Raw genomic sequence first — 25,647 nt, 5'->3', positions numbered from 1 at the left:
AATATGGCACTTAGGCATGAGGATTATTTGAGCTAAAGGCACTTGGAAAACAGCAGATGCGAGAATGGGGCTCTGACCTTCCCATTTCTCTCTGAAAGCAGAGAATTATCCCGTGTGAAAGGTGTCACCCCTATATCAGCAAGAGAAGAACGCTCATCACCAGAAATAAGGAGTCAGGGCTGAGAGAAATCTATACAAACAGACCTTGTTAAAATAACCCCTTAACCCTCCTCTCCTATTTTTGTTTTTATTTCATGACCACTCATCTTTATTCAACCTAATCTTTGTTACAACCTAAGTATGTAAGCACTTAGGCCTAACCACTTTTTGGGTCTTCATTTTCCTGTAAAGACCCCAGTGGACACATAAAAACACTAAATAACATTTGTATGCTTTCTCCTGTTAATCTGTTTCATGTCAGTTTCATCCTCTGGCCCAGCCAAAGACCTTGGAAGGGTAGGGGGAAGTTATGCCTCTTCTACACAGCCTTCCAATCCTATTCTCAGTGCCTTTGTATGACCGCAGGGTCCTGACACTTGTCCGCCTGCGTCCTTCCCAGCTACAATCCCTCTGCCTCGCCGCAGGGACCTGAGTGACTACACATTTCATGATGCCATCTGGACAAGACTACAAAAAATAAAAAGCCTTCACTGGTTCTCCTAACATCTGCAGAATAAAATCCAAGTCTTGTGCTTTACCTGGTCCCGGCTCACCTGCACAGGCCATCTCCAGACCCCTTCCCCCACCTCCCACGGACTTCTCTAGCTGAGAATACGGAACAACTCATCCTACTTGGAACTTTCTTTTCATCAGCCGTCTCCTTTACATATACTTCTTCATCCATAAAGAACCTTCGGCTCTTTTTGGAGGTTTCCAGGATCTTTTTCCTGAACCGCTCACTCGTAGGTTCGTTGCGAGGGCCCTGTACATAAGGCTAAGGAAACACACAGCCTAACAAGGAAAACAGACAGAAGCTGAGCCTGTGTATCAGAGATGCACAAAAGAGCACTCAGCGGGAGGTAACTCAAAGCGGAAGTCAGAGTTTGGGGGTGTATGTACCTAATTTAGTAGGGGACAGGGAGGCAAGAAGGGCTCTTATGGAAAAGCAAATGACTTTTTGAAAGATACATGGACCCTAAAAGAATAGATGGCAGGTGTGATAGTCTCTGACAAAGTCTGTCTGGGTGTGGTACCAATTTCTCCTTTCCAACAAGACACTAGAGTTGCTTCTGAGGGGCGGACTGATTTTGGACAACCGAGTTATTTTGATAGGATCTGTGCCAAGGTCCAGCCCCAGCAGGCCCAGGGGTTCCTGAAGGATGAACGGCGTCGGCGAAAAAAATTAAAAATAAAAAAATAAATGGACACAGACAACAACAGCGTGTTAGACTGGCTGCTTTATTGCAGCAAGGGTGGCATTATATGTGTTAGCAAATTCCTTTTAGCCACGTTATCGATGTTTCTAGGCATTAACTAATTCTAAAAATGTTCCTTTGTGTGATCACCCATAAAGGAACAACATAGTTATTTTCTTGTAACGTTCCCTCCTGCCCTTTCAAGGTCATCTAGCTCTCCACACCTCAAGTGGAACGTTTACAGGGATAAGACTTTTTAACTGTTTCTTTGAACCATTTGCACTACAAGGAACAAAGGTATTCGCTTTGGTCTGGGGTGCTGGGAGGGAGCCAAGAGGGCCCTGGGAACCCACCCCTCATGTGCTCCCAGAGGGACAATGTATACCTAGGAACTAATGAACCATTCTGTACCTTAACCCACCAGGTCCAGTTAACATCTGGAATGCCTCCTGGGGGCCAAGCAGGCCTAGGGGTTGGAGTAACTTGTATCCATAGATACGTTTCTTTTTTGCCGGAGTGGGGATTTTGAACCCATTTGTCCCCTCCTTGGCTGGGAAATATATGGGCCCATCCTTCCTTTAGGTAGAGAAGTCTTTATAGGGTGTGGCAAGGGCTGGATGTGGGGCCGCACAATTTCCCTGCGGAATCTTATTTCTTTCCCCAATGGTCCTTTTCCCCGGGGGGCCTGTCATGGGCAATTCCCCAACCGACAAATCCCCAGGTACTTTCATTGGTAGGGGGGCTGCCCCGACCAACGGTAAGGCCAAATTACATGAAAGCGGGAGTACAAGAAGCTTCACTTGTACTTGTACTTGTGGGCCACCCTGCAGTCCCCATCCGTCCACCGCCCGGGCCCTGCCATCAGGCTGGTTTGATAGCTCGGCTTCCAGCAGATCTGCTTTCAGGCAAAGAGAGATTTCAGGAACCCAAATGCTTTCAACACAAAATTCATCCTTACGCTTTGTATACGCGCTTCTATAAAGCAGAATATTTTCGGGGGACATATCCGGATCCCTTCACCCCTTTCAAGAGAACTTCACCTGATTCTCCCAAGCCAAAAACACACCCCTCCACACAAGTACCCAACACAACTTCAGAGTCCCCTCTCCAACTTGGGTGCTACTACACCCTTAAACAGTTGTTGGTGATGACTAATACGTTTTCCCCTCGAGATTTCTGGAAGGCTTGGACAATATCTTCATCTTAACATTCTCAGGACCCAGATAAATTATTAGCACATGTTATTCACTTAGTAAATATCTGTGCAATGACTACATGATTCAGTGAAATGAATAAGCTATCAAAGGCCACAAATAAACTTTTATACGAATTGCTCCCCTTTAAATAATATTATCTGCCCCCCTAGAACTTTTTCCTCTTACCATTTTCCTTTACACAAATATCGGGCTTGTGAGTGCCAATCAGCACAGCAGCCTTTTTTATTTATTTATTTATTTATTTATTTATTTATTTATTTATTTATTTTAATGTTTACTTTTGAGAGAGAGAAAGACAGAGTGAGAGTAGGGGAGGGACAGAGAGAGGGAGACACAGAATACAAAGCAGGTTCCAGGCTCCGAGCTGTCAGCGCAGAGCCTGATGCGGGGCTCGAACCCACGAACTGTGAGATCATGACCCAAGCTGAAGTCGGATGCTCAGCCAACTGAGCCCCCCAGGCGCCCCCCACCACTGCAGACTTTTAAGATGCAGATTGCAAGCCCTTAATTTGTAATGAAAATAATTTGATGGGTCCCAACCCTAACCCAAAATTTTCTCACAGAAATGCTACTTTCATAAGCTTATGCGTATTGAAAGCGAGCCAGTTTTTCATCACTATTTACTGGGATAGCAATTTTTGCTATAGAATTCCTAAACTTTATGTTGCCAGCATGTGTTTATATAAGAGAAAGAAAATAAAAGAGGTATTAGCAGCAGCCTTTTGGGGGGGGGGGGGAGCTCCACATTTGGTTTCTTTTCTTTTTTTTCTTTTTTTTTTTTTTTTTTGGTAATCTTTATTTTTCAGAGAGAGAGAGAAAAGAGAGAGCGGGGGAGGGGCAGAGAGCGAAGGAGGCACAGAATCCAAAGCAAGCTCCAGGCTCCGAGCTGTCAGCACAGAGCCTATCATGGGGCTTGAACCCACAAACCACAAGATCATGACCTGAACCAAAGTGGAGGCTTAACCAGCTGAGCCATTCCGGCTCATGTTTCCTTTCTTACGTGTCATGCCAAAAAAAAAAAAAAAAAAAAAAAAAAACGGTTTTTCAGTTCTGTAGCTAGGGTTACACTTACCTACAATGTAGATTTCCTAAAAGTGTATGGTATTATATTTTTAGCAGATTCACTTATACAGTGTGAAAAATAGCTATGGCAACAGATCTTTTATGAAAATACTTAATCACCCAAATTAATCCAAATTATTTTGAGTGAAAGTGGTATGTTTATTCAGAATTATTGGCTGCACTTCTGAATCTAAGATTAAAATTTGGATTTACCTCTATCCATTGATGTAGACTTAAAAAAAAAAAAAAAAAGCAGGGGTGCCCGGGTGGCTCAGTTGGTTAAGCATCCGACTTCAGCTCAGGTCATGATCTCATGGCTTGTGAGTTCAAGCCCCGCATCTGTGCTGACAGCTCAGAGCCTGGAGCCTCTTCAGATTCTGTGTCTTTCTCTCTCTCTCTCTCTCTCTCTCTCTGCCCCTCCCCTGCTCACATTCTGTCTCACAAAAGTTAAAAAAAAAAAAATTAAAAAAAATTTTTTTAAAAAGCAAGGAAATGTATAGAAAATATCAACCATCTTGTGTAAAAAATGAAAATATCACCCCATAAAATTTTAGTTTCAAGTACATGTGTTTCGGTTTGTTTTGTTTTGTTTTTACCGTGGAACCTGGAGTGAAAATATTTGCAAACCACTGGTCCATTGATTTCCTTTATAAATGCATTCAGCTCCCAGCTTAGAACTTGGCCTCACTTACCGAGGCTTCCGAAGGGCAATGCTCAGGCTCCCTCGCAGCCACAATGGAGATATATGTGGCCAGGCTCCACCAATCGGTCTCACCTTCGAAAGACTTCTCTTCGAAATGGAAGCACGAGACAGCAGAGACTGTTCAGTGAAATGACTGAGTCAGTGAAATGAATAAGCTATCAAAGGCTGCCAATAAACTTTTATACGAAAACTATAAAAACTTTCAAAAATGAGTAAACATAAAAAAAAATATATGTTTTATACCCGGAAGTGTCTTCAGGCCTGGTCCCACAGCCCTCCCTGGAACGCAGTCTATCCCCTTACCCTCGCCCTTCATGTGTGATCAACCAGAGTCAGCCTTTCTGGTTCCTACCTTTGAATTAAAAAAAAAAAAAAAAAAAAAAGTGTTAAATGGTTTTAAATACTTTCTGGTAGAGTTTGTGTATTTTAGGTACTTAAAGTTGTTTCACAACAGTGATGTGTAGGAGAGGTAAACTTAACAGGAGAAAAACAAATTTTCTTTTACCTGTGCACGGGAACCTTCACAGGAAAACGAAGACCCAAAAACGTGGCTAGGCGTGTGTATTTACACACTAGGTTGGAAAAGTTGCTCAAATGCTTTAGGGAGGCTGAAGAAAGATAAGGGGTATTTTAACAAGGTCTGGTTTTACAGATTTCTCTCCATCTCAGGTCCCGTCTCCGATAAGAATATTCTTTCCTCCTGGGACAGGGAATTTTATCTCCTGCTTTCGGGAAGAAAAAGGAAGGTCAGAGCACCCTTCTTGCCTCTGCTGTTTTTCAAGTGCCTCAGCTGAAAAGAATCAATATGTTGATCATCAAGTCAAATTGATTTCATTTTCTTTTTTAATTTTTTTTAACATTTATTTACTTTTGAGACAGAGAAAGAGAGAGCATGAACAGGGGAGGGTCAGAGAAAGAGGGAGACACAGAATCTGAAAAAGGCTCCAGGCTCTGAGCTGTCAGCACAGAGCCCGACGCGGGGCTCGAACCCACAGACTGGGGGTCATGAGCTGGGCTGAAGTCAGCCGCTTAACCGACTGAGCCACCCAGGCACCCCTTGATTTCACTTCAATATCGAAGCAGCATATATCGAGATGGCATGCTCTGAACCCCCACAGAGGCAAAAAGGCTTTAGTCCTTGCGGTCATGGCGGACAGAATACTACCCAGCCCAGCCCACCCATGAGGATGGGTCCAGATCCCCAGAGCCTGTGAATATGTTACCTGATCGAAAAGGACTTTGCAGATGGAATTAAATGGAGGGTTTGGGGTGGGGCGCCTGGGTGGCTCGACTGGTTAAGAGTCCAACTCTTGGGGCGCCTGGGTGGCTCAGTCGGTTGAGCGTCTGACTTCGACTCAGGTCATGATCTCGCGGTTCATGAGTTCGAGCCCTGCGTCGGAATCTGTGCTGGCAGCTCGGAGCCTGGAGCCTGCTTCGGATTCCGTGTTCCCCTCTCTCTCTGCCCCACCCCTGCTTGTGCTCTGTCTCTCTCTGTCTTTCAAAAATGAATAAACATTAAAAAAATTAAAGAAGAGTCCAATTCTTGATTTTGGCTCAGGTCATGATCGCATGGTTCGTGAGTTCCAGTCCCATGTTGAGTTCTGCGCTGACAATGTGGAGCCCGCTTGGGATTCTCCCTCCCTCTCTCTCTCTCTCTCTCTCTCTCTCTCTCTGCCCCTCCCCAACTTGCTCTTTCTCAAAAATAAATAAACATTTCAATGGAGTGTCTGGAGATTAGGAGATGATTCCAGATTACACAAGGGAGCCCGGTGCAACCACAGGATTGTTGTGAAAGGAGGTATGAGAGTCACAGAAGTGGCCATGGAAGCAAAGACTGGAGCCATGTGCTTGGCAGACAAAGGAAGGGGCTACCAGCCAAGGAATGTGGGTGACCTCTAGAAGCTGAAACAGGCAAGCCAAAGAATTCCCCTCTAAACCTTCACAAAGGAGTGCGGTCTTACCAACACCTCCATTGTAACTCCTCAGACCCATTTTGAGTTCTGACTTCCAGAAGTGTAAGCTAACAAATTTCGGGGTGTTTTTTAAGCAACTGAGATTGTGTTAATTCGATAGAGCAGCCACAGGAAACAAATACAAGACTAATAAAACCTAACTGAAGTAGCCTTAACCTTCCTTTGTCACACTGTGAAAATTTGACTGAGATTTTACCTGGGAACTTAAACTACATTTGCCATAGTAGAACGTAGTTTCCAGAGTAAAAGGAGTAATTATTTTATCTCTAAGATGCTCAGTTTGGATTCATAATCAAATCAATACTTAATCTCTTTCTATGTGACAAGTGATAAGATGGACTCAGCTACCAGATGGTCAAGATCATCGAAGCATAATGGTTAAAACAATGTAGTGGTAAAATTCCAGGCACGATGACCGCCGGAACATAACAGAGAGCCCAGAAACCCTCACACTCAGGAGCACTTAGATGGGGCAGAGGTGGCATAAGAGACCTGCAAGGAGGGGTGCCTGAGGGGCTCCGTCGGTGAAGCGTCCGACCTCGGCTCAGGTCATGATCTCACAGTTCGTGAGTTCGAGCCCCACGTCAGGCTCTGTGCTGACAACTCCAAGCCTGGAGCCTGCTTCGGATTCCATATCTCCCTCTCTCTCTGCCCCTCCCCTGCTCATGCCCTGTCTCTCTCTCTCTCTCAAAAAAAAATAAATAAAAACATTAAAAAAAATTTTTTTTAAAGAGACCTGCAGGGAAAATATGATGCTGTCTGTAAATGATGCTTGGAAAGCTGGGTAGCCACATGGAAAACAAATGAAATTAAAGCTCCCCCACCCCAAGGATTAAAAACGGAAATGTGAAAAACAAAACATAAACTCTTAGAAAACAGCATAAGTAAATATCATCACGACCTGGGATTAGAGAGGACATTTTTAAAATAAGACAGAAAAAAGAAAAGACGTAAAGTAACAGATGGGTACGTGCAACTGTCTTAAAAGCAAGGAGTTCAGTTTATGAAGGCGACTACGTAAAAAGCAAAACTACGAGTCACAGAACTGAAAATGATATGAATCTAAAATCGACCAAGTGCTAGGATCCAGAATACATTAATCCACATTTATCTAGTTAATTTAATTAATCAATATTTATTCAAATCGATAACAAAAATGGGAAAACGATCTAGAGATTGGACAAAGGCCTTGATCAGAAACTTCACAAATGAGAAAAGCCAACTGACAAGCTGGTCAGATCACACAGATCATCCCTACGTGACCGCACGTCGTCCAACTCGGGGGTCTCTTCTGTCGCCCTGCTGTGAGGGCAGCCCAACCAGAATGAAATACCTATCTGTGGGTTGCCCTATTTCCCTTTGAAGCCACAGGTCCCTGTGCCTTTAGCTCAGGGTGGCCTATAAATCTCAACTGACGGGACACCTGGGTGCCTCAGTCGGTTGAGCATCTGACTCTTGATCTTGGGTCGGGTCACAGTTCGTGAGATCGAGTACCACATCAGGCTCTGTGCTGAGGGCGAAGCCTGCTTGGGATTCTCTCTCTCAAGATAAATGAATAAGTACTTGAATGAATGAATGCATGAAAGCATGAATAAATAAATAAATAAATAAATAAATAAATAAATAAATCTATCTCAACTGACAGACTCACCCCTGGGTCTCATATTCTGATGGGGCTCCCACACATACATAATTAAGTTTATTTTTCTCCTGTCAATTTGTTTCTGTAGCAATTTACAGCCAAAGAACCTCCAAGTGTAGAGGAAAATGGGTTCCTCCCCAGTAGCTTTTTCCACTAAGCCTTAAGCCCTTGAGATCCATGCAAGCTGTTGTCTGGATCACTAACCTCCCTTTTTATCACCCAGCAGGAATCCATGTGTGGGTGTATGAAAACATTTCACATCCACCCATTGAAAGATACAAATGTATCACTGTGTATTCGAATTTAGGGCTATTGCAAATAAAGCTGTTATGAACTTCCATGTACCAGGTTGTTTTGCCCCCGCCCCTGGCAGTTTTGTGTTATTCTGTATTTCCTGCAGCCCACCTTAAAATGACATTTTTTAAGACACAAAAGTGCTGCTATGCTATCTGGGAGCCTAATAACCTTTTGAGTAGTCACAAAGGAATCCCACGGTGTTGCTATTATCATTTGCCAGGTTGCTTCAAGGTTCAAAAGTATTGCACTGACTGAACCATAGTTCCCGTTGTTTCTGAAATCTGACTTCTGGGTTCTGTAGCCGAGGATTTACCCCACCAAGAGTCTCCAGTGTTTGCTGAATAAATGCTGGTATCCCCATCCTGTGGCTCCGGCCATGGGATGTGTGTTTCCACTGACACGCAGAGCTGTTCGCTTGGTTCCTGAAAAACCTCCAGCCTTTCCTAAACCTCACAGCTGGATAAACCCTGGGATGAGGCTAAGAGTTCCCCATTACCAATGTCCCTAAGACCTGACTGCGCGTACAAATCCTGCACGGCGCTGGGGATTGTCATAGGACTCAGAATTTGTTTGAGCAAAGTTGGGAGCTGTTGCCTCCTTGGTTCTTTGAGGATTAACAGATTATTCACCACCACCTGTGAAAGCTCTGAGTCCTGCCTTAGAGACTACATGGTTCTCGTACGGGGTGTAGACACATTCTGCACAACCTCGACTTTTCAGTGAGGAGCTGCAACAAGCCGATTTCCGGGGGGGGAGGGGGGGGGGGCGGGGGGGTGGCGCTGAACATACTTAGCTCTCACTCCAGGGTTGGTGCACTGGCGCCCCGCGCAGCTCTACAGACAGGCTGCTTGCCCACACCGCGGCTAGTGCTGCTGCATGGTGAATTCTGGAACTGCTGTGGAACCCAGGTTTGGGGTACCGGTACCCGACCTCCATTTCCAGCACAGAAAGGATGACGGTCTTTACTGGAGGATGTATTGCTCAGTAAAGAAATAAACGCATTGCCACCTCACTGCTCCCACCCACGACTCAGCACGCCTTCATGAACATCAGGGTGCGCATGCCCTATCAAACGCAGGAACCCAGTTCGCTTCCTGTCATTTGAGAATGAAATGGGAAAACCCACGCCTGGGTTCCGGGTAGGTTGCGGTCTTGATATGCCTAACTGCATCAACTGCTGCCCTTTAAGAGTGGCCCCCAGCCAGCTGCTCTGTACATTTCCCAAATCCTGACCGGTCAATTTCGGGATTGGATGTAAATTGCCGCTACTACTTCGTAGACCGGGTAAATACACCAGCCCAGGGCGGCCGTATGAACCCCTCACTACACTCCACATTGTCGAAGGCAGGAAGGGAAAGCCAAGACCTGTCAAACACCCTCCGCTGGAGGATGCAGTGCCAAGAGGGCTCAAAGGGCGCACTCGGCCCAATCAAGGTAAGGATCCCGAAGTTTCTCGTGTTCAGGTGGAGGCCAGAGTAGGAAGCTGGGGAGTCAGCCCCCGCGACAGGTACCAATACTACTGAAATCTCGGCAAATGCCGCCGCCCCTAGAAGCACTCCCACGTGGCATGGGGGGGGGGGGGAGGGGAGAGATGGGAGAGGAAGCACTGCGCGGACACTACTGCCCAGGATACAGCTCTTTAAATTGAAACCAGAGGTGGCTCTGAAAAGAGCCTTTGGGTTTAAGGTCGGCGATCCTTCGTTAAGAATTTAGGCCCGCTCCCCGCGGATGCGGCGCGCCAGCTGGATGTCCTTGGGCATGATGGTGACGCGCTTGGCGTGGATGGCGCACAGGTTGGTGTCCTCGAAGAGCCCCACCAGGTAGGCCTCGCACGCCTCCTGCAGCGCCATCACGGCCGAGCTCTGGAAGCGCAGGTCGGTCTTGAAGTCCTGCGCGATCTCGCGCACCAGCCGCTGGAACGGCAGCTTGCGGATCAGCAGCTCGGTGGACTTCTGGTAGCGGCGGATCTCGCGCAGGGCCACCGTGCCGGGCCGGTAGCGGTGCGGCTTCTTGACGCCGCCGGTGGCCGGCGCGCTCTTGCGGGCCGCCTTGGTGGCCAGCTGCTTGCGCGGGGCCTTGCCGCCCGTCGACTTGCGCGCCGTCTGCTTCGTGCGAGCCATAACGGGAAAATGCACACCAGACGCCCAACTGAAAGTCCCTTTGCGCTGGCTCTTATTTATAAAGGCAACGTCCTCCTGATTGGTCCGAATCTTCAAATTCCGCGCCGTGAATTGAGTAACCTGATGGGCCTTCTGATTGGCTACCAGGACTCGCTTTAGAAAATCTCCTAATCCTGAAATGTACTTATCTTCTCAGACTCCTCCGTCCTTTATTCAGGCTGTAGTTAATGTTTCACGGTACCTTAACTGGTTTTGTCTTAATCCTCTTGTCTGGAATTGAATTTGGGAAGAGACGAAAGTGAAACCTCTAAAGTTCCTGAGCGGTTTCAAAAGCTGTCCGTCTGAACGTGATTGATCCAGTTCAGTATCGTCCTTTGTCATTTCTCAGTTTCTGAGTTTGAAGCCACGTTTTATATTAGCCGAGGAAGCGCCGTATCCCATAACTACCAACACACCAACAAACATTGGCATCACTTCCAGACACCCTGCTCCTAGGAAACATAAAAATCGCACCGCTGTTGAAATGTGACGCTCCTTCGCTTCGTGAAAAAGCCTAAATTTTGCCGACTTTGAGCAAACCAAACTAGTAATGCCATGGCATAATTTTCTTAAAATTTAAATACTTAATTGTTGTGTTCTCTTTATTGCATTTAGTAACCGGGTAACTGCAATTCGGCAGGAAGATGTCATAAATTTGTCAGGTTTTTGTCTCTTCGGGTCGGGATCTAGGAAGACACAAGACTTCATAAACAGGTATTACTGACAAGATATACTTTTGCAGTTTTGAAAAGGAAAACTCTCTGATGGTGGAGAAAAGGGCCTAGACTTGCTTTCACACAAACGACCAATCAGAAAGTAGATTTAAAATCACCTTATTTGCATAAGGTGTTTCTACTGGCACATTTGCTCCAATCAGGAGTTAAGATAGATTAAGCCGCTATTTGCATACGAGGCATATAAAAGTAGGCCAGCCTTACGCTCAGCTTTCAGTCTGTTAGACTTTTTTGCTACGTTTGTGCGCCATGCCTGAGCCAGCCAAGTCCGCCCCCGCCCCGAAGAAGGGCTCCAAGAAGGCGGTGACCAAGGCGCAGAAGAAGGACGGCAAGAAGCGCAAGCGCAGCCGCAAGGAGAGCTACTCGGTGTACGTGTACAAGGTGCTGAAGCAGGTGCACCCCGACACCGGCATCTCGTCCAAGGCCATGGGCATCATGAACTCGTTCGTCAACGACATCTTCGAGCGCATCGCGGGCGAGGCGTCGCGCCTGGCGCATTACAACAAGCGCTCGACCATCACGTCCCGGGAGATCCAGACGGCCGTGCGCCTGCTGCTGCCCGGGGAGCTGGCCAAGCACGCCGTGTCCGAGGGCACCAAGGCCGTCACCAAGTACACCAGCTCCAAGTAGACTCGCCAAGTAAGCGTCCTGTTACCCAACCCCAAAGGCTCTTTTCAGAGCCGCTCAACCTTTCACATAAAGAGCTTTAATCCTGGAGCGTTGGTAGTGTTAGGCAAGAGCCACGTGGCAGTTGAAATGCTTTTCTCGGTCTTTACTTTCCCATTCTAGTTTTCTCAGTAGCTTGTGTTCATGAAACAGATGGTATTAAGCAAGCCCTGAGCAGAAAGACTTGTTTCGAAAACAAGGCAGTGCTTGGCTGCTTAACTATTGAGAGTTTCAGAAATTGAAACTAACTTGGCAGATTTTTCGCCAGGGCTTGTACTGAGAAGTCTTGGGCTGTCCGGACGAGCCTGGACGAGTTCTACATCTTGGCATCCTTTATTGGCAAGCCTGTCTAGAAAGCACAATGTGCTTGGTGAGTCTGAGTCATTGTTCAGTGGGAAACAATAGGATGCTATACACCTGATGGCTTGAGAAACTAATTTCCTAGTAAATGGAAGGGGCTGGGAGGGAAGCCACTGAACTTAAAGGATAGATGTCTATTGAAGAATAACCCCAAACTTTAGTTGTTATTCTGCAAGTAATTGAGGCATTCCATGCTTCTTTGAAAAAGTGTAAACAGGATTTGTAAGAGGAAGGAGAAGGTAAAGAAGTGGCAGAGAACAGCCTGGAAACACCGCCTCTTGTTTTGCAGTGATGTCTGCCAGCCAGCACAGGAGCCAGGCCTGGGCAGTCTTCCCTTAAGAGGCTTGATAGGAATCCTCAACAGAATACACTGTCGCCTATCCATTTACAAAATACCTTGAGACTAACGTCATCAAGAGCCCTTCAGTTACTGTCCTCACTTTTGGTAAGTCCACCCTCCTAGGCATTTCTCTGTTGGATCAGGGAGTGTGGAACAGAGAGGGTGGTGGTTAGTGCACAGTGTTCTAGGATCACGGATCTGAGTGTGCCTAACTTTCTTCCCTAAATGACGTGTTGAGGGGAAGGACTAGGGCCCTGAGTTTATTTGTTTATTTGTTGAGAGCCTCAGAAAGTGAGCTTCAGAGAGTGACAGGTACTTGGGGAAGAGCTCAGTGAGCAGGATAGAAATAATCTTTGACCTCACAGGGCTCCAAGTCTAAAATGGACATTTAAATAGGAGTCTCACAGACTAACAGAAAGGGCAAACCTCTGTCTGAAGGTCACTTTAGCATTGCCAAAAGTCGAATGGATTTAATCTTGAGTAGGACAATGACAAGGGAAGAGGACGTGGCTAGAGGGAGAGAAGATTCGATGTGCAGAAAAAAAAAACACGCAGAGTTTGCATTTATGGACTAGAGTTAACAACAGGGGCTATATATTTATTTATGCTTTTCATCGGGCCATGTCTCATTTTGGGTTCACAGGGATTGTGTAGAAGTTCGGTGCCTAACTAAAATGTAGGATCTTACTGAAATGCAGAAAGGAACGCTATCATAGATCTTGTCCGTTAATCTTCTTAATGACTGTTTTTTTTGTGTACACCCTTGGGAGTGAATGGTTAAAGTAGATAAAAGACGGTTTCTCTCTCATGAACAGGTATATAAATGTAAGCTCGGGCCTGGCATGGGGTCTCCCTAAGGAGCTCATCTCCCTTTGTGTAATGTGCGTTGCCTCTGTCATTGGAGAATATTCTCAAATATATTCTGCTATTGAATTCTGCTATGGAGGACCAACCCAAGACCAACAAACTGGATGGCTGCAACTCATAAGAAATGTTAAGTGGGTAATTCCTAAGTGAGAAACTTATGAGAAGTGTTATGTGGGTAAGCAAGAAATTGTATGAGATGGAGACAAAATTCAAAAGCTGTATTTGCTAAAAATCATAAATTTGTTGCCTGTCAGACATGGTGCACATAGAGAAAGTAAGCAGAGCTCGTGTGCTACACGGAGGTGGAAAGAGATGAAAGAGAGCGAGAAATGCCAGAATTTGCGCCACACCAAATATTTATGAGGTACTCAGTATTCAGTCTTATATTGACCACCACCCCTTGGTGACTTCCACTTTAGCCCCATTTGCCTTCTGCAGACAAACACCCTCGTCAAGGGCATGGCTGCTTGGGATGTCACGGGCAGCCAATACGGGAGGCTGTGTGCCCACAAATGGCCTGCCTGGTAGTATAATTGAAGACATGAATGGGGGGTTGGGGGGTGCCTGGGTGGCTCAGTTGGTTGGGCGTCCAACTTCAGCTCAGGTCATGATCTCACCGTTCATGAGTTCGAGCCCCGCATCAGACTCTGTGCTGGCAGCTCAGAGCCTGGAGCCTGCCTTGAGTTCTGCGTCTCCCTCTTCCTCTCCCCTGCTGGCACTCTCTCTCTCTCTCTCTCTCAAAAATGAATGGACATTAAAAACAATTTTTTTTTAAAGAAGACATGAGGGTAATTTCCTGCCTTTTTACTCTCGCTGTCATTCTTACACCTTGCAGCCCAAGATGTCTGCTCCAGCTACAACTCTCTTGTTCACATTCTATCCTGAAGGAAGGAGGAACGGGCATCCCCACCATTTACTGAAATCCTGAGAATGGGGTAACCCGGCCTTCGCTAATATGCCCTTAGCCAAAAATACTCGATGGCCACACTAGCTACGAAAGAAGCCGGGGGAGTGGCATTACTACATAAGAGAGGAAAAGCCAATTTCAGGGAACAACTGTGTGGCTGTCCCTGCCACAGCTCTTACCTAAAGACAGAAGTTCTCCCTCTCTCTCTGCTCCTCCCCCGCTCATGCTCTGTCTCTCTCTCTCTCCTTCAAAAATAAATAAAAACATTAAAAAAGAAAATTTTTAAAGACAGAGGGAGACTGATGAGTTCCTACCTCTTCAGGGGGACACTGGAGCTTCCTGGTACAACACAACTGAATTGTAAGTATTGGCAATAATTGCTTCGGCTGCGAAGAAAATAAAGTGGTACCAGTCTGGTTAGAATCAAATTTCCCCGTTGAGATGAACAGTGATCACTGCCACTGGGAAGCCGGGGCGAGCGGTGTGCGATCAGCACAGGCTTGGGAGATCAGGAAAACACCTGGGAAGGTAGAGGGAGGCCAACAAGGTCAGACTCAAAGCCCGTGAACAAGGTCAGGCTGAGTGTGGAGTCCAGCGACAGCCCACTGATCCATGTACATTCTGAGGGCCACCCATCTGGTATACAAGTTCCAGCCTTACCTGCCTCGGGCCTGACTTCTGCACTTTTACCTTGGTGGGTTTTCTCAACTCATTCCGAAGATACCACCATCGGGGTAACATTCGTTATGCACCGAACCTCCAGAAGATGCAGTCCTCGCCTTTTGTTCTCAAAAGCTCTGTTCTCTCATTTGGAACCTCAAACCTCTTACTTTTGATTTTAAGTACACTAGCACACAATTAAGACCCTTTCCTGAATCAGGCTGGCAGTCCTCCAAGTCGTCAGGCTTAACACTCGTCTATACCTGCCCTTGCCTCTTGGTTCCCCATCCTCATTGTGCGCTCGGGAACCTGGAGTGACACTTTCTCAAAAAATATTAAAAACACGTGAATCCATGCTGAGTTTCCCTGGGAACCCCAGCTTGAGAACACAGAGGACCCTGTCCTCTGGCTGCTTATCAGACCGTGACCCTGAATATGCTCCCAGCTTAGGACCTGTTCAGTCATCACTGTCCTCTTCTCTGTGGAATGATCTTCTCACAGATGCGTGCAGAACCACCTCCCTCCCAGGCTTCCTGCCTCTGCCTCGGTGGCACGTTAGTGGGGGAGTCCTCCCCACCCACCCTCTTTAAGACTACAACCCTCCACCACCCATCCCTGGCAGTCCTTAATCTTCTTGGCCTGTTTCTTCCACCCCTGAATCTCTTTACCCACCAGAATACTGTGTTTGTTTATTTTTGTTTAAAATGATCTATGCAGGCACCAAATTACACTTTTGAACTCATGACGTCATGGCTCTTTTACCACCTAGACAATTCCCCGAGTCAGGGATTGTTAACATCTCTACCTGGCAAGTGACCTAAGGGAAACCCAGATGCCACCCAGAGCTTGGAGCAGGCCACCAGTGGGTGTAGATTCAACCAGAAACACTGCTGCTGATTGGCTCACCCGGTGCAATACAGCTGGGGGGGGGGCTCACCACTGTTCCTGATACACGAACCTCTGACCTAGTCCCCGAAGACGTTCGTGTCTGTAATCTTGAATTTGCAATTCAAACAAATGGAGTTTGTTACCTGAGCATACACATTTTGCCTGTGGCCATAAAACTAGCACGTCTGAAGTATCAGGATATGAATTGCATTTAACCTCTAACCTGCACAGGTTTGCTCTTTTCTCCTTAAGTACAAAATGCTAAAGGTCAGCTTCTACTTGCTAGACCTGGAGAGAAAGAAAAGTGAGCCCTAATTTTTGTCCTGGAGCACAACTGGGACTACCTAAGTATAAAACAGAACCTGCTTAACTGAGAAACAGACAGAAATTCCTATGTTCAACTGTTCCCAAGGCCTTGCATCTCAGAGCTAAAATCTCCAAGGCCCTACTTGATCTGGCTTTTTACCTCTCCGCCTTCACCTCCTCCTATTGTGCCCCGCCCATTCCATGCAGGGGGGGGGGGGACCTCACGACTCCCCTCCCCTCTCCTCTCCCCTCGCCCCCTTTCAAATCTATGCTGAAATTGTATCCTTGTCTTCATAGGTGCCTTATCTAAATTTGAACTCCCCATAACATTCCTTATTCGACCTTCATTTTTCTCCTTACCATCTACCACACTACCTCTGATATGCATCTGATTTGTTGTCTGTCCTTCCTGGACGTGTAAACTCCACGAAAGCTGAGAATTCTGTTTTGTTCTGCGAGCATATTCCCAACGCACAGAACAGCACCTAGCACATTGGAAACTCTCAACAACTATATGTGTGGAGTAGATAAATTTTTAAATTCCTCAGTGTTGAGAAATGTTTGTTGGAATCATCACGGATCATTTTGGGCTTTAAAATGGTAGACGTGTTTTTGTTTTTTTGTTTTTTTTTTTTACTTTTTTTATTTTTGAGACAGAGAGAGACAGAGCATGAACGGGGGAGGGTCAGAGAGAGAGGGAGACACAGAATCCAAAACAGGCTCCAGGCCCCGAGCTGTCAGCAAAACCCCGACGCGGGGCTCGAATTCTTGGACCCTGAGATCATGACCTGAGCTGAAGTCGGAAGCTCAACCGACTGAGACAACCAGGCGGCCCCGGTAGACGTGTTTTTAAATATTGAGAGCGGAAATGATACGATTTTTTTTTTACAATGATCAAGAGGTACAGATAAAACATATTTGGCTACTGTTGATGATGTTGAAGCTGGTGCAGGGTATACAGAGGTTATCAAACCATTATTTCTTCTTGCCTATATTCTGAAATGTCGCGTGATAAAAAAGTTCGAAAAATGAAAAGAATAGCTGTGGGGGAGAAGATAAATTGACAAAGGCCACGGAGAAAGACCAGGTGAATACCCAAACGGCACTTCGAGCCCAGTGTTGGCCCCGAAGTCCAGGATGTTCCTCTCTGTAGCATCCCTTAAAATCTGGTATTACCAGGACGCCTGGGTGGTTTAGTCGGTTGAGCCTCTGACTCTTGATCTGGGCTCAGGTCATGATCTCACGGTTCATGAGCTGAGGGCCCCTCCTTGGGGCCTGTACTGTCAGCACAGAGCCTGCTTGGAATTCTCCTCCCTTTTTCTCTGCCCCTTACCCCCTACCCCACTGGTGCTCGCTCTCTCGCTGTCTCTGAAAATAAATAAACTTAAAAAAAATTTTTTTTTTAATCTCGTATTGTCAGTTGCCCAAAGCAGCCCTGTCTCTCATCATAGACTCACATTGGCCCTATCCTCAGAAATTCCTACAAAAGCCAGATACTATTTGATTCATTGCAGCGAGGTTAATAGTTGTCAACCAAGCCAGAAAATACATATATATATATATATATATATATATATATATATAGTCTCTGAAAGCAAGCTACAAACCTGATTCTACAGATATAATTCCTTGCTAAACTGGGAGTCAGGAGTTAAACAGGAGCTAACCACAAGATTGGAATTTATGTAGCATCTGGTCTTGACCCCAACTTCCTGTTGGTAGCATCTGAGCTTTCATAATTACCATGGCCTAGAAGCAACCCATAGACTACAACTAAAATGGTCCTGACTGGACATCAGGCAAAGATATTTTTCACAAAACCTCTAATTGTCTGTAATGTGTAAGCAATATTGAGATCACTGCTGTTAAATCAAACTATTTTCCCAGGAACTTGCAATTGAGTTGGAGAACATTTAACTCTATGACATAAATAAGCATGCTGTTTGCAAATGATTATTCCTGGTGAGAGTTCACAGGTAGCTTTCTTGATGAGGCCAAAAATATCATTTTTAAAAATGGGCTTCTTAAACTGGTGTCAGTGACAAACACATAAGGTGAACTTGGTACAATGCAGCTTCTGACCAGGCCTGGGGGGATGGGGGGTGGGGGGCACGCGGTGATGAGAATCTTCATCCCTACAAATGATGCCCTTGCTGGTGGGCACACCCTTTATGCGTCAAAGACTGTAGAAACCACCAGGACTGTTATAGGCTCTGTGGCCAGTAAGCTCATTAGAAATCCTGAGTCTAATTCTTTTACAGTCAACGATCAGACTGTACTGTTCTAAGTTTTTACAAAAAAGCAAAAAAAAAAAAAAAAAAAAAACAAAAAACTCACTTTACATAAGGATAGGAATTCGTCAAATTGAGGTTTCAAACACGAAAAAAACTAAACATGTCCACAGCTCCAGTTTTCCAACTGCAAATACCCAAACCGGTGGGAACTTTGTGTAAAACAGCAAACGTACAAGCACCAGCACCCAAGCTCACTTTTTGGGAGTAAAGATCCCCATTAACCAGTCACATATAAAATAGTGGATCATCCCACTGCCAGGCCAGAGCAGCCCTGACTTCCCGAACTCACATGCCCCTTCCCCGGAGCCAGAAGGTACTACCTTAGAACTTTCAACCACCTATCAACTCACTAAGCAGTTTAGGGAACCTCAAGGTGCAGAATACAGCGAGCGGTTTCTGAAGACAGCCGAATGCCACTCACCAGATCAACTTAAAGACAGAAGGCCAACAGGGGAATCAAGTCTCGAACATTAAAACCCCAAGACAGCTACAACTGGACAAAGTTACAGCAACTTTACAGAAAAAGTGGGTGGCTCTTAGAAGAGCCTTTGAGTTGATCGAAATCAAGAGTGGGAAAGCTTTACGCCCGCTCCCCGCGGATGCGGCGCGCCAGCTGGATGTCCTTGGGCATGATGGTGACGCGCTTGGCGTGGATGGCGCACAGGTTGGTGTCCTCGAAGAGCCCCACCAGGTAGGCCTCGCACGCCTCCTGCAGCGCCATCACGGCCGAGCTCTGGAAGCGCAGGTCGGTCTTGAAGTCCTGCGCGATCTCGCGCACCAGCCGCTGGAACGGCAGCTTGCGGATCAGCAGCTCGGTGGACTTCTGGTAGCGGCGGATCTCGCGCAGGGCCACCGTGCCGGGCCGGTAGCGGTGCGGCTTCTTGACGCCGCCGGTGGCCGGCGCGCTCTTGCGGGCCGCCTTGGTGGCCAGCTGCTTGCGTGGGGCCTTGCCGCCCGTCGACTTGCGCGCCGTCTGCTTCGTGCGAGCCATTTCAGACAAAATGAAGAAGAAAGCCAAACTGACAAGCAAGACCAAAGGCGTTGCCCTTATATATACTCAGAAACATTCCGATTGGTCTCGCGTTTTTCAAAAGTCCCGCGCAATGAAACTATTGGCTAAAGAGTGAACGACCTGATTGGTGAATTAAAACGGACTCCGATTGGATAACTAATTAATCATTTCAATCCCCTGTAATCTTTGTCATAGCGATCCTAGGATTTAACACTAATATTCTAGCTCAATTCATCTCAAAACCAATTAAGAAATCACTTGGAGGTCGGGGAAAACTGCAAATTCTGATTGAGGAGACCTACGTAATGGGGCCTAACGTTCCCAGGACCACGCTTTCATCACAGATTTATGTATGTTTTGTTTCAGATGGTTATTTTTACTGAACTGACCCTTGAGTGGCCTAGACTGCCACTTGTGTCCACTCTGGGAAAGCACAGGTAAAACGCCTCATCCCGGAGACGACGGGAGATCACCAGTGCCCAAGAAATGTTTATTGGACTTCCTTAAGGTGGCCAAATACTGCTTCTTTCAATTCAGAATTGAAACAGCTTGCTCCGATTTCCGATTCTGTAGTTTTGCTGCTTTTAAGTGTCTTAAGGGGCTCTAGGTTAACGTGCCCACCCGCCATTTTTCACAGGGTTCATTTATTAGACTATCCTCCTTACTTGTGGTTATTTAAGCGTTTTACTTGCGCACAACTTGGGAAACATGGGAGTCCAACCTATCCAGATGACCACTAACCCAATGCTGTACTTAGAACTGTTAAGCTTATTCAGAAGTCCCATTTCCCAGGATCCCAAAGTAACGTCAACAAAATAAATTGCAATGAATGAACTGTAACCAAAAGCTGCAACCGTTTAAATTTTACGCAATTATGTTGCCTCGATTTGAGTTACAAACTCTTTCATGTGAAAATGTGGACGGCTCTGAAAAGAGCCTTTGGGGTATAAAAGTTTAGCTTTAGTGCACACTGGGATTTAGATATTCACTTGCCCTTGGCCTTGTGGTGGCTCTCGGTCTTCTTGGGCAGCAGCACGGCCTGGATGTTGGGCAGGACGCCGCCCTGCGCGATGGTGACGCGGCCCAGCAGCTTGTTGAGCTCCTCGTCGTTGCGGATGGCCAGCTGCAGGTGGCGCGGGATGATGCGCGTCTTCTTGTTGTCGCGGGCCGCGTTGCCCGCCAGCTCCAGGATCTCGGCCGTCAGGTACTCCAGCACGGCCGCCAGGTACACCGGCGCGCCGGCCCCGACCCGCTCGGCGTAGTTGCCCTTGCGGAGCAGGCGGTGCACGCGCCCCACCGGGAACTGCAGCCCGGCCCGCGACGAGCGCGTCTTGGCCTTGGCGCGAGCCTTGCCACCCTGTTTTCCGCGTCCAGACATGACGGTGCTGTGACTACAAAGCCAGAAAAAAGAAAAAGACTGAGCCTACCTCGCAAGAAGCTAGACTATTATAGTCTGCAGAGGTTTGACAAAGCAGCCTATGCCGTTGCCCGAACACAAATTCTAGCCAATCAAAAAGCACGTCCAAAACAACAATGTTTCTAATTTACATAGAACGTTTATGGTAGAAAGGTCAAATTATTCATGATTGAACTATGGGGAAGAGCCAATGAGAGTTTAGGATAAAGAACAGCCTATCAGAAGCTAAGATACTGAGGAGTCCAATCAGAAATCGTAATTCTGCGATCCCTAATTTGCATACACACCAAATAAAAAAGAGGTCGCTTGCTCGTAGGCGTAGTTTCCTCGCGTTCGCCAGGAGGTGTTGTTGCGACGCAATGCCTGAGCCCGCGAAGTCCGCTCCCGCCCCGAAGAAGGGTTCGAAGAAGGCGGTGACCAAGGCGCAGAAGAAGGACGGCAAGAAGCGCAAGCGCAGCCGCAAGGAGAGCTACTCGGTGTACGTGTACAAGGTGCTGAAGCAGGTGCACCCCGACACCGGCATCTCGTCCAAGGCCATGGGCATCATGAACTCGTTCGTGAACGACATCTTCGAGCGCATCGCGGGCGAGGCGTCGCGCCTGGCGCATTACAACAAGCGCTCGACCATCACGTCCCGGGAGATCCAGACGGCCGTGCGCCTGCTGCTGCCCGGGGAGCTGGCCAAGCACGCCGTGTCCGAGGGCACCAAGGCCGTCACCAAGTACACCAGCTCCAAGTAAATTTGTTCACCGTCACAGCACCAACGATTTCAGGCTCTTTTAAGAGCCGCCCATATTCTCATTTAAAGAGCTGTAATCTTCCCAAGTTCTGGAAACTGCAACTTGTTTTCGTCACGTTTAATTTGCTGAGAATTTTGTAAGCTCAATTTGGGAACCAAGTTTAACTTCTGGCGTGTGCGGACCATCAAGAAGCAAATGTGTAAGTAACTTGATTATGGTGCATTTGGCTTGCTTCTCCCGACAACTGCTGGAGATAGTGGACCTAGGGTTGCCCCCACCTCGAGAGAGGTTTTTTTTTTTTTTTTCCGCTTTTGGTTTCATTTTGTCCTCCCCGTTACCTTTGGGGGAATTCCCTTCAGGAAAACCTGGAGTCCTAGTTTCGAGTGGCCCTAAATGAAAACAAGTGTTAACCATTCTTGAGGAAAATGAAACCACTTTCTTGTAATTTGTTGCTGGCTTGTGAGTGGCTACAGCGGCACCTAATGGGCGATGTGCCCTCTGCAGCTTGACTTTCTAGACTCTTAGCGGATCTGCTAGTCCTCCTCCACATCCTCCCGATTCCACTAATTCAGCGAACATTTTAACGTAGCTAAACATTGCCTCTTGGGAAAGATCAGGAACTCTATCCACTGGGGTTTTCTACCTGGCTTAACATACGAGGGTGAAAGACGCTACCTAAAACTGGGTAATAGGAGGTGGGGGGAGTCCCAGAGTTCTTCCGAAGCCTCCCTGTGTCCTGAATAGCCTTGTCCCCAGTTACTTCTTCATTCCCCAGGATTTTAGTTCAAGGAAGAGGAGTTCAAAGGAATTTACATTTCTGTGCTTGTCCTTCGCCTGATTTCAGCCTACAATCACCCGTGAAACGGAATCTTCCATTGTACAAGCGAATGTCCTGAGAATTGAGATTAAGCAGCCCTTTACATCAATAAATACTACATGGAATATATATCACGGATATGGAAGGTAAGAATCACCTGGCGCTGTGGTGCAGAGGGGAAAAGCATGAGCATTGGTGGTGTAAAACTGAGCTCAAAAATCTCATTTTCCACTTACTAGCTACATGTCTTTATCTACAAATGCCTACATGGTAAATTTCCGTGAGCATTAAATAAACGGCTCCGTTTTGTAATGGGGCTTGTGAAGGTTCTCTCGGCCCCACATGCAATTAAGGCATTCAATTCTAGCTCCCCAAAGCTAATTTTAAGTACATTTAGAAAATAACATTCATGAAAAGAAATACACCAGCAGAAATGGACACCATAAAGGGTGTCCAAAGATACAGTCCTGGCAGCCTGTTTCAAGGCTACATTTGAGCAAACTTCTTACACCTTCTGTGAGCATTTCCTTGCCTCTAAAATGGGAATAGTAATTAGTACCTACTGCGTGGCATTGCTGATGATCAATAAAAGATCACAGTAAGAGCGCTAGGACAGTCCCTACAGAGGGGAAAGTCATCCAAGATAGCAGCTATGGCTAAAGCCTCTGGTTGAAGGGGTAGGAGAGGTGCCCGTGTTAGGATCTGAGTCCTGAGGCCTTGAACAAGGCAGAAGGCCACAAAAGTATAAAGGCATGGGACACCAGGTAGGGTTCTTTGTCAATCTAAACCCCTTCTAATAGACTGAACCCCTCCTTAGAATCATCTCTCCACCCTGAACTCTTTTAAGGACAACCTAGTGCCTGTGGCTGTGAGACTTCCCCGCCTCTGCCTGCCACTTCAAGCAACACATGCCTAATTTTCCAGGGACTTCCTCTTGCCTCGCCTGAGCCAGCGGCACCTCATTTAACAGTAAGGTGTGCGTTGGAGTATGAGGAAGGGACGCTGGAAACACACAAGAGCCGTTAGTAACTTTTTTTCCCTTTTTTGTTCCCATGCCTCCTGTTCTCTTTGCCTAACCTCGCTGTGGTGTCCGGCCAGAACGAAGAAGCATCTTCAGAAAACCAGCTGGCACTCTTAAAGTTAGAAGAGGGGCGCCTGGGTGGCTCAGTCGGTTGAGCGTCCGACTTCAGCTCAGGTCACGATCTCACGGACCGTGAGTTCGAGCCCCGCATCGGGCTCTGGGCTGATGGCTCAGAGCCTGGAGCCTGCTTCCAGTTCTGTGTCTCCCTCTCTCTCTGCCCCTCCCCCGTTCATGCTCTGTCTCAAAAATAAATAAACGTTAAAAAAAAAAAAAATTAAAAAAAATAAAAAATAATAAAAAAAAAATAATAAAGTTAGAAGAGAATCACGACATTGCTGCCTATGGTCCTTCCCAGACGAGGGAAAGCCAGGGCCGCCCTACAGACGGCTGTGCTGTTGCCAACAACTTCAAAGACAATCAATCTCCTTTCAAAAAAGAACGATCCTCGAAGGAAATACAGATAACCGCAAAATAAGAAATCTTTATACCAAATAAATGTGGTCCTTTCTACCAAATAAATTTAATTAACTTTTCATATTAAGGAAAACTTACTATGCTGACCTTACGTTTCTCATTTTGACACAGAATACAGAGAAAAGTGGCCGGGACTAACACTATTCTTAGATGAGCATCTGGGAACCACTGATTTGTTCAAGTCCCTTCATTTCAGAATTTTAAAAAATGTCTCTGAATCAGCTCAGCTAATCAGAGAAGGGGCCTGGGTTAAAACAGATTTCTTGACTATTTCCCCTAAAATTATATCTACTTCTCCCTTCCACATGTTTGAAGACTTATATTCTATTATTATAAGTAATCCACACACATATTAATATCATTAGCAGAATATTATGAAGTAATCCACACAATGAAAATTCTACTTGATCTTTCATATTCCAGCAAAGCATCCTGTAATTTTTTTAGGGCAGTCAACAAAGCCACTGTCAACCAATAGACAGATGAATTGTGACATAATCAGGCATGATCACACGCTCTAACATTGCTATGAAAGCAAACGAGCTTTAGCCACACGTGACAACGTGGCAACTCAGAATAAAGCAATTCCCAGAAACCAGATGTGATCTAATACTGTGTCAATCCATTTAGGCTAATTGTGCTGTGATAAACAATCCCCAGATCCCAGTGACTTACTACAATAAAGGTTCTTGTTGTGCTCATGTTTATTGACTGTGGGTGAGTTACTGCTCTAATTCCACCTGTCTTCAGCCTAAGAACCATGCTGGAGGAATAGGGACAGATCACACAATGGCTTGCTGAAACGACACGTCATTTTCACACACGTCATTTTCACTCATATTCACTGCCCATAGCAAATCACATGAGCAAGCCTAATGCCATTAGGGCAGGAAATAAAATCCTCTCACCGGATGGAGTTGCAAATGTCTGGAACGATAGGGCATTCTTCCACAGATACCATTTTTTGATAGCAAAGACTAAGCACCAAAGCCACGTATTATTTAGATTTCAATGCATGTGTGATTTTAAAAGGATAAGAAATAAAGGCAAGAAAATGACAGAATTCAAGACTGTGGCTATCTCTGGTGGGGTTGAAGGAGGACAAAATTAGGCCAAAGCAATGGATTGGGAATATTTGTATAACCCGGTTGGCAATTGGGTTCTTTAATGTTTATTTATTTTTAGACAGAGTGAGAGACAGAGCGGAGCGTGAACAGGGGAGGGGCAGAGAGAGAGGGAGACACAGACTCCGAAGCAGGCTCCAGGCTCCGAGCTGCCAGCACAGAGCCCGACGCGGGGCTCGAACTCACAAACCATGAGATCATGACCTGAGCCAAAGTCGGACGCTTACAACTGAGCCACCCAGGTGCCCCAGCAATTGGGTTCTAATGTGGTCATCATCATATTATCCTTTATAATATGTACACGTAGTTCAGATATTCCTTTGTATATATTGAGAATTATAAATTATAAAGCTAATAAAGGGAAATGTGTAATTATATTGGTGGAATCACCTCACGTTCCACAAAACAACAGAAGCCTCCTAAGCTATTAAAAGTTGCCTATACTGGGTTTTGTTTATAAGAAAGAAAATCACCCCTTAGGTCCCAAAAGTCTGTAGAAGCCCACAAGGGACAAAGCAGGGCACTTTGCCAAAGTCACTGCTGATACACACA

General features: G+C 46.3%; 4 protein-coding genes across 4 annotated transcripts; 2 read left to right on the top strand and 2 right to left on the bottom strand.

Annotated features, from left to right (window-relative positions):
* Positions 1-9,904: 9,904 nt before the first annotated feature.
* LOC109252626 (uncharacterized) lies at positions 9,905-19,534 on the bottom strand. The gene is made up of 4 exons (XM_019425216.2): positions 19,015-19,534; positions 11,658-11,790; positions 11,381-11,501; positions 9,905-10,542 (listed from the first exon to the last, which is right to left on the bottom strand). The coding sequence occupies exons 1-4, from the start codon at positions 19,419-19,421 to the stop codon at positions 9,959-9,961; spliced, it is 1,245 nt and encodes a 414-aa protein (XP_019280761.2). The 5' UTR covers positions 19,422-19,534; the 3' UTR covers positions 9,905-9,958.
* Positions 11,373-12,558, top strand: LOC109252628 (histone H2B type 1-C/E/F/G/I). Its single transcript, XM_019425218.2, has 2 exons — positions 11,373-11,781; positions 12,458-12,558. Exon 1 carries the CDS (start codon positions 11,392-11,394, stop codon positions 11,770-11,772), a length of 381 nt encoding a protein of 126 aa, XP_019280763.1. The 5' UTR covers positions 11,373-11,391; the 3' UTR covers positions 11,773-11,781; positions 12,458-12,558.
* A 786-nt stretch (positions 19,535-20,320) lies between the features above and the next one.
* Positions 20,321-20,835, bottom strand: LOC109252591 (histone H2A type 1-E). Its single transcript, XM_019425176.2, has one exon. It carries the CDS (start codon positions 20,818-20,820, stop codon positions 20,428-20,430), a length of 393 nt encoding a protein of 130 aa, XP_019280721.1. The 5' UTR covers positions 20,821-20,835; the 3' UTR covers positions 20,321-20,427.
* A 280-nt stretch (positions 20,836-21,115) lies between these two features.
* Positions 21,116-21,652, top strand: LOC109252605 (histone H2B type 1-C/E/F/G/I). Its single transcript, XM_019425189.2, has one exon. It carries the CDS (start codon positions 21,219-21,221, stop codon positions 21,597-21,599), a length of 381 nt encoding a protein of 126 aa, XP_019280734.1. The 5' UTR covers positions 21,116-21,218; the 3' UTR covers positions 21,600-21,652.
* Positions 21,653-25,647: the final 3,995 nt, after the last annotated feature.

This window comes from Panthera pardus, unplaced genomic scaffold, assembly GCF_024362965.1.
Source record: "Panthera pardus isolate Hobbes unplaced genomic scaffold, ASM2436296v1 HiC_scaffold_17, whole genome shotgun sequence".
NCBI classification, from domain to species: Eukaryota; Metazoa; Chordata; class Mammalia; order Carnivora; family Felidae; genus Panthera; species Panthera pardus.
The sequence above is the reverse complement of the archived record's forward strand: the minus strand, read 5'-3'. Positions and strand labels throughout refer to the sequence as shown.